Genomic DNA, 9,348 nt, shown 5'->3' with positions numbered 1-9,348 from the left:
TTTATTTTCGTAAAAGCCAATGCAATCCATTTTATTTTTGAAAAAGTATTGAAAATATTGAAAAGCTTCTATAATAGGAAAAATCTTTTTTACCAGCTAAAATATCAATAAGTAAAGATTTTTATATTTCATCTTAAAAAAATAAAATCATAATCTTTTATTAAATAAAACTAAAATTTAAAGATTCTTTTGAAGATTTTTATTTCTTAAAACGATTTCATAGAACCAGGTTAAGATTTATTTAGTTTTTTACAAATTAAATATTTTTTTTTATTTTTTTTCTAATTATCTTCTTATCTTTTTGAAATCATATAAATTTCCTAAAATATAATTAATTTTATTAAAATATGATAATTGGTAGAAATATAAATAAAAAGAAAAAATAGAAAGATATTTAATTTTATTTTAATTTTTATTTTTTTAATGTAAAAATTAGTTTAAAATCTTTCGGTAATTAATGATACTTTTGTCAAGTTGTGTCTATTTCTTCATATCCATGTAGATTTCCTGAACCCAATTCATGTAATCTGTAAATTTGTTGAAATGTTTGTTGAAGTGCATTTATAGATCAGATATCTGTTCTTACCCTTCCTTCCAATCCCAACCTCAAGTCATAAAATCACATCAAAACTACGTAAATCATTTGTCTTGTGATAATCGGCCCAATTTCAATCTTCAGTTCAGATCTCCTGTTTTACTCTTTAGTAAGTAATCTATCTGAAAAAAGCAAGCATCTTCATCTAATCCTGTACTTCAATTGCTGAAATCCTTTGTTTTTCTCAAATCTAGTTGACAATTTCATATCTTTGCTTATTAAAATTCATTATTTTCATCCAATTTTGGGGTTTTAAGCTGCCCAATTACAACTTTTGATCGAGTCGTTCTATCTTCGTTTAGTAATTTGTAGGGTTTACTGATTTCTGCAAGTGAATTGTAGTGTTCTCGACGCTTTGATACCGATCTAGCATAATTTGTCGTGTATGAGCATCCTGTTTGGGATTTCTTTCGATTTTCCTTTCCCTTTTGTGTCCGCTCTCATCAATTTTATCACGGAACTCTCAACTCTCAACTCTCAAATCTGTTTTGTTGTAAGAGGAATAAAGCAAACATTTGTTCAATTGCACCATCTTCACATGGGTATCTGAAAAGAATGTTAATCGCTTCGTTTTTAATCTCTTTTTTGTGTGTTTGATTGTGTTTCTAATTGCGATTTGATGTTTTTGACACATTGATCGTGATCCAACACGAGTCTTTATGTACGAGCTTCATTCCTCCATGAATTTGTTTTGAATGACAGCTTCTGGGTTCATTATAAATTTGGAATTTATGTGTTATAAGAACAGATTCAGGTGTATAGAGATGCATAAACCTGTTTCTTGGCTTAATCGCCTAAAAAGTTGTCTGATTTATAATCGATTGATTGATTGATTTTTTTTTTTTTTTTCGATCTTGGTATTGTTTATCGATTGATTGATTGATTTTTTTTTCCTATCTTTGGTATAGATCTTACATGAATCTATTCACACGAGCTTTCTATCCAAAAGCTAAATTTATATACTTTTCAAGATTTTCTTTCTAAATTTTTCGATTATGAGTTTGATATCAATTAGTTAATACATGTATTATATCTTTCTCACAAGCATATGCAAAAAGATAATTTTTTTTACATATTTTAGCAACCACATTGTAATCTATTATGTTCATGGTGAAGTTAATTTTATTTTATACAAGTTTCTAATTGATATAACAAACATGTTTGTGGTTGCTTCATATTTTCTAATCATGTAATAAAGTACAGAAGCACAAAGATTATTTATCTATAATCAGAGTTCAAAAGGTTTGCGTAAATTTAATCATTTTAATCAAAATATATTATAATCAATGCATATGTATTTGTAGATAGAGTTTTGGGCTAATCTAAGCTTATATGTATAATTTTAACCTCTTGAATTATTATTCTTTTCAGTAATTTCCAACTCGAGCATGTGATGTGTTTTATGTGTTTCGTAACCACATAAAAGAGGTAAATGCATACACTTCTATTCATTATAATTTAAAGTTGTATTTTAGATAGTAATTATTAATTTGTTGCAGAATTTGGAGTAAGAAATCATGGAGCTCGAGTAGTAACATTTACCAATCAAAGTTAATTTTTTAGAAAATTCGAGCTTAAAGAGGTAAGAGTTCTTTATTTTCAAGGTGTACCAAAACTTCCATGCATGCATTTCAATCACACCTTTTTAGGTCGTGGATTAAGTTTAGTCTCCTTTAAGTTAAAAAGATTACTTGTATTTTGTAAAGATTGTGATTTTATCGAAAGAAATTTTTTTCTTTAATATAAGACTCTACAATATAAACAACTATAATTTGGTAGATTTTACAAAGTATCATGTCTTAATAAGAAAAATATGGGAGTTGTAAAAAAAAGAAAGAAATGTAAGTAAGATGATGTTACTATTTCTTGCATTTAGCCCTAAGACTAACCCTATGACTAGGGTTGCATCTTCAATTATTATATCTTTTTTCTTTTTTCATTTTCTTCCGTTTTTGTAAGCGGACATGTGGGATATTACCAAAATAGGATATATCAAAATTAACGATAAAAATACAGTTTTTTAGGCTACGCATAAAGGGAAAGAGGCCACTTAGTGTGAGACTGAAGGAGTAATATGCAATCAAAACATTAACTACCGATAATTTGATCATAGATTATAAATTATATACTAAAATGAGTCGAGTTTTCATTATTTGAAGTTTGCATAAAGTCACAAACTCTTCGGTTACAACTTACACGTTGCCCTATAAGAAAGGATTAAATGCAAGAAAAAGCGACATACTTTCTTTTATTTCTTTGTTATAAGCATTCCACTTTCATTTCTTCCTATTACCACATTGTACTATGAAAAATCTATCAAATTATATCAATATCATCTTACTTTCATTAATCTTTTTTTTTGTTTCCTCATTTTCTTTTCTTTTTACATTAGGGAACTCTCCGATTTGCACCAATGCAATCCCGACCCACAAAATTTACCATAAAAATGGGCGGAAAAGTGCATGAGATTACGCCATGCACCAATCACAACCGCCAAAAGACAATAGAAAATGACCAAAACGCCCTCGAGGTGCCAACCATCCCATCCAACAGCGACAACAAAGGGACAGATCACATCCCAAACGCTTCTTCTTCCTCCGAATATTCCACCGAAGATGACGAAAACGCCCCTCCACCATACCCCGACTCCCAAAAACAAATGGTTCTCTACGACCCTTCTTCAAATCATTCAAATGCAATCACATCCATCCAAAACAAGCCCCGATCTTTTCCTAAAAAACATTTAGATCCCAAAAGAGTAGTGCCGGAAGTCGGTGCTTTCACCGTCCAATGTGCTAATTGCTTTAAATGGAGATTGATCCCTGATCAAGAGAAATATGAGGTGATCCGTGAACATATCACGGATCACCCGTTTCTGTGTGCCACCACACGTCAGTGGGATCGTCACGTTTCATGTGACGATCCCACTGACATCGAGCAGGATGGCTCGCGAATTTGGGCTATTGATAAGCCCAATATCGCAAAGCCTCCTCCAGGGTGGAAGAGGCTTTTGAGGCTTAGAAGCGAAGGGAGCTCGAAATTTGCTGACGTGTAAGAATCTTTTTCCCAAAATTTTTATTTTTGTGTTGTTTCCAAGGTTAATCTCGTAAAAGACCTTATATTTTACGATCGGTCCCTTTTAGTCATTTTTCTCTAAAAAAAAGTCGTAAAATGTGAGGGTTTTTTTCGGAAAAAACTAAAAAGGTGAGGGTTTTTTCGGAAATAGTTTGAAAGTTGAGGGTTTTTTTTTTGGAAAAAAAAGGTAAAATTGAGGGCTTTTTTGGGAAAAAATGAAAAAATATAAGGTCTTTTTCATGAAAGAAATAAAGATGAGGTTTAATCCGGAAAAAACACAAAAATATAAGGTCTTTTATGAGGTTAACCCTTGTTTTTATGCATTATTTATGATGGATGCTGATTTATTTGATGTTGGTTTTGTATGTTTTTATTGTTTTTAGATATTATGCTTCACCAACGGGTACTAAACTTCGCTCAACACCTGAAGTTGAAAAGTATGTTCTTCACTCTTTAATTTTAGTGAAACAAAATACAGAAAAGCACATCATTTCTTTGATTGTTTTGTTGATTTGGTATCTTAACTCTTTTCTGTAATGATTATATATATGTTAGTCATGAAATCAATAAAATGGTGAAATTACTCGATTAGTAAATTACAAATGTTTTTCTGTATTTTGTCCTTTTGGTATTATATATTTACATTACAAGATAAAATGGTTCCTAAATATTTTTATTAAGCAGATATTTGGCTAGCCATCCAGAACATGCACAAGGAGTTGCAATAAACCGATTTTCATTTCAAATCCCAAAACCTTTACGCGATGATTATGTGAAAAAACGTCCTTCTCAGAATCCAGAACGAGGTATTTTAGGGTTCAATTTTAAAAATATCTTTTGTTAATTCTTATAGAAAACAAATATATAATTTGCAAAAATTAGCAATGTACCTTATTCTCTTAACCAATCTTTACCATTATAATCAATGTATTTTAATTTATTACCCATAATTGCAACTTACATTTTTTTTACAAAATATAACAACGAAATTATATTTCTTTATCACTTATAACAATATGCAACAAATAAGTTACATTGTTCATATTTGTAGTGAAATGTAAGTACATTGTTGTTATAGGTTAAAATATATATATATATATATATATATATATATATATATATATATATATATATATATATATATATATATATATGAGTAAAAATTTAAAAATATGGTAAATTGTTATTATCATTAAAGTAAATGTAAGTATGTTGCTATTATGGGTAAAAACAAAAAAAAATTCTATCACATAATTTTATATGATGCGTCATCATATAGAGTAAATTACTATTATGAGTAAAGAAAAGTAAGTATGTTGCTATTATCGACTAAAGTGATTTTTTACATCTTGCAGTTCAACCGATAGCATGGGCGGGCCCGGTAGACAACTTGAATTTGCAAATAGGTAAGTTCCTATTATGAAAAAAAAAAGAAAAAAAAAACTAAAATAAAGTAATTATTATGTGTAAAGAAAAATGTAAATTTGGATTTTACGTGTGTTTTGTAGCAGAACCGTTAGCTTGGGCGGGTCCCGCGGAGAACCGAAATGGTATGCCGGAAGCTAAGAAGAGAAAGTATGATTTTGATTGTTTATAGAAAGGGGGTTTTTAAGAAAAATGGTATTTTGCATTATGGCCTTTTGTTGATATGACTTATTAGACTTTTTTTTTTTTTTTTGTTTCACATAGGGTCTCAGGGATGAGGCCCTAGGGTTTGTTTGTTGGTGTTTTGTTGTAAAGATGTGTAAAAGACCGGGTCTGAGGTTTAGACCCGGTCTTGATTAGGTACTACATCTGGTCCAAGTTTTGGACCAGACTTTTGATATGGTGGTAGGACTAAAATGAGTTGGTAATGTGGACCTTATAGCATTATAGGTTGGTTAGGTCGTTTCGGTTTAGAAGTTTTATTGTTGTTGTTATGGTTACTATCATTTAGTATGATATAAAAAGTTGGAAACTTCACATTTAAATAGTGCCTCTATAAGACATACATATTCACTTGAAATGCGAATTTGTATAATAAAAATGAAAAGGAGTAAAATTGGACTTGTTTTTCAACACAATATTCATGTTGTATTTTGCATGAACCACATAAATATCGATCTAATGGAAAGTGTTTATCTACTAATATTCCAATTAGGAAATATATTCTTAAACTTGATTCGGATTAAATTTTCGTAACGCTCTATTGAATTCCGGGAGCAAAAAATATTGAGACATTCCTAGCTTTGGAAATTCAATGTGGATCTTTCAAAACCTTAAAATTTACTAATAATATTCTTACAAGATGAAATGCGATTTTTTGGAGGGATGTTCATAAGAAAACCCTTTTAGGTTGTTTGTTTCGTTTGATTCCTAAAGAATTTAAAGGAATTGGAAACTAAATTCCAATACAAAACATGTTTGGCTTACAAAAGAAATGGAATATAATTTCGATAATTATTTTTTAATTCCCTATATGAAAGATTTTCAGTTCATTCCCCACACATCAATAATTCACATTTAGTTGCTTATCTTTTTTTTCTTCTTCTAATTGCTTATCCTTCTATGTATATGAGATTTTGTTAAAAAAAAAATAATATCATCTACGTGTTTTATATTATTATATAATAAATGACTTGTTGTTTTATATTATTATATATAATCATTTTATTTCAATTTAAGAAATATTTTTACTATTTGATTGTGTTCTATGAAATGTTAGTTATTTTTCTAATTTATATTATATAGAATAGTTCAATAAAAGATGTTGTAATTAAATAAAACTTTGTTTTGTTTATTAAAAAATATAAAGGGTATTTGTGTCATATTATAAAATTTATTTTTCAATTTCTTTGTAAAATCAGCAAACCAATCAAAAAAAAGATTCAATTCCTTTTCCTTCAAACGCATTTCAGCTTTTAATACATTCAGATTCTAATTCCTTTGGATTCCAATTCTTTTGACAAATTTTGTTCCTTCAAAAAAACATTCTGTGAAACAAACGTCACCTAAATTTTTTGAGTTTTAATGGTTTTACCTATTTTTTAATTTTTTTTAGGTTTTATTCTATAATTTTCATGCAACTTCTTAATTTTACTATTTTCCTTTTATGATTTTCACCAGTTTCTCCGCTTCTTTAAAGTCAAACTTGCTAGAAAACCTTAAACTTGTATAGTTTTACTATTCTACCCTGGGCGCATATATGCATGCTTATTCCTATTTTTAAACATATTTAATATGTGATCTATATGATTCATATCAAATTTAATAAGTTATTTGCTAATTCATTTTAGTTATCACCTTTTTTGGTATTATTTATTTATTTTTTATGGATTGCTATTTTAAGAAACAACTTATAAATTTGTAGTAAAATATTGAATCTCATTTCTTATGTGAAAGAATTGAGAAAAATAAACATAATATAAAGTCTATCTCGGGTGTAAGATAGAAGCCTTACCTTAACCAACGTTATTGTATGCATTGAGCTAATTACTATAAATTGTGTTAATTACATTTTTGTAATTGAAGTAGTTTATGGATTGCTATTTTATTAAACGATTTGTAAATTTGCTGTAAAATATTGAATCTCATTTTTTGTGTACACGAGTTAAGAAAATTAAACACAAGTATAAAGACTCCATTGGGTGTAAGACATGTACCCTTACCCTAAGTAGCATTACTTGTATACATTAACCGTGGGTAAATGACTTATGAGGGTAACCAAATGTTCATTTTGTTTGCATTTGGTCATTGTCGTTTTTTTACTTCATTTATCATTTAACTTGTTGTAGGTATTCACAAAAACCATTGCAACCTGCTATTAAAGGTTTCCAGCGGCTTTCTCAGCTCCGGCGACTCTCCGGCCGTCTTCTCCGACGAGCCTCCAACCAACATGAGTTTTCCGGCGATTTCAAAACCACGAATCTACAAGCTCCATTGAAGTACTCCTCCATCACCACCACGTGTTACAGTCGAGCATCATCACAACCCGATGCCATCTTCCCATACGTCACCATCTGCGACTATCTTTCCCTGCATTTTACCTATACAAAATCAACAAGAAAACACCATATAAAACCACAATTTTCCACATTTTCTAGATTTGAAGAACAGATTCCATATCCAAAATTGAGTTTCAATATCCAAGATCCAAAATCGAGCTTCAAATCCAAGATCGAAATCGAAAAATGAAGAGCATTTTCCAGATATTGTTTTCAGATCTTAAGAAAACACACAAAGAACATATTCCATATCGAAACCTAAAAAAATCGGGCTTCATTATTATTGTTCTTCAAAATTGAAACCCTAGTCATGTTACAAATCGAAACCTGAAAAAATCTGATTTGTTTTGAGTTCACTTGTTCCAGATTTCGCCGGAAATTCATGTGGTTAAGATGAAAAAAAAACATCCTGAGAAAGTGAAGGTGTAAAGGGTGGTGTTCAGCTTCAGGCGGTTAAGATGGTAATGGTTCGAGGTGGTGAATCGTCAGAAAACTCATGTTGGCTGGAGGCTCGCCGAAGAAAACGACCAAGAGAGTCGCCAAAGATGAGAAAGTCGCCATGAACCTTCAATAGCAATAGCAGGTTGCAATAGATTTTGTGAGCACCTACAACAAGTTAAATGATAAATGAAGTATTAAAAAAAAATTACCAAATACGAACAAAATGTACAATTAGTTACACTTTAAGTCATTTTCTCTATTAAGTGTATACATTACCATAATTACAAAAATATAATTAAAGTGGTCACATAATTGCTATTTCAAGAAACGATCTACAGTAAAAAATTAAATATCAATTTCTATATACAAGAGTTAAGAAAAATAAAGAAGTGATTCGTATACAACAATTTTTTGTCATACATAACAATTCATGCATTATATAGTTGTACAATACAACATTTTAAAACACCAATTGTTGTGTATGAAGAAAAATTGTTGTGTACGGATCAGCTCTGTAAGTAAAAAGACTCGTGCGTAAGTCAAGCGTCACACCCTAAGTTGCGTTAATTATATATTTCACGTAGCTAAAGTATATTTACTTTTTGTAATCATTGGTAAACTAAAAAAATAAAACGTAATTAGGGTAAAAACTTTACAAGCTTAACGGTTTCGTGCGATAGTGTTTGCCACTGGATTAGAAAACAATTCCCGAAACTCTATTCGGATTATAAATTCCATTGAAATCCGAAAGCAACATGCATTTCAAGACAAATTCCCGTCATTGGAAACTGAACGTTGGATCCTTCGGATACTTAAAATTTAGTGCAAATCGCAAAAATGGTTCAAAAAAAAAAAAAAAATATTTGCAATTTTGCTACGGATCAAGTTCCTGATTTTTTTTTTCCTTCCAAAAAGAGTCATAATGGCAGAAATTTCATTGTGGGTTTTGTTTGCTTTGAAGAAATTACAGAAAAATGAAGAGCATGAAGAAGATGATGTTAAAGTTAATGAACCAAGGTCATTTTTTAAGATTTTGTAAGTTATTTATTTATTTATTAATCATTGGTCATTCACAATTTTAATTTATAACAATTCTTAAATAAATAGTTAAATTTTTATTCGGTATCACTTCTAAACATCCATTCACTAAAAAAAAGAATCAATGTTTTTATTATTTTATCTCTACAACACTAAAAATAGAAACAGTCCCTTTGCTTACAAGAGAACTAAAAAAGGTTTTGGAATTAATACAAA

The 9,348-nt window shown here is 29.6% G+C and overlaps 1 protein-coding gene across 2 annotated transcripts; it reads left to right on the top strand.

Annotated features, from left to right (window-relative positions):
• Positions 1–495: 495 nt before the first annotated feature.
• LOC145061963 (methyl-CpG-binding domain-containing protein 2-like) lies at positions 496–5,640 on the top strand. 2 transcript variants are annotated; one of them, XM_079009561.1, is made up of 8 exons: positions 496–704; positions 1,967–2,023; positions 2,095–2,177; positions 2,988–3,646; positions 4,054–4,107; positions 4,355–4,476; positions 5,026–5,076; positions 5,182–5,640. In XM_079009561.1, exons 4-8 carry the CDS (start codon positions 3,009–3,011, stop codon positions 5,265–5,267), a joined length of 951 nt encoding a protein of 316 aa, XP_078865687.1. In that variant the 5' UTR covers positions 496–704; positions 1,967–2,023; positions 2,095–2,177; positions 2,988–3,008; the 3' UTR covers positions 5,268–5,640. The 2 variants fall into 2 exon arrangements, with proteins under 2 accessions (XP_078865687.1, XP_078865686.1); XM_079009560.1 differs by having other exon boundaries at positions 5,179–5,640.
• Positions 5,641–9,348: the final 3,708 nt, after the last annotated feature.

Source organism: Lactuca serriola, chromosome 7 (genome assembly GCF_051521515.1).
Source record: "Lactuca serriola cultivar US96UC23 chromosome 7, Lser_US96UC23_V15, whole genome shotgun sequence".
NCBI lineage: Eukaryota > Viridiplantae > Streptophyta > Magnoliopsida > Asterales > Asteraceae > Lactuca > Lactuca serriola.
This window is presented reverse-complemented; position numbering and strand designations above follow the sequence as displayed.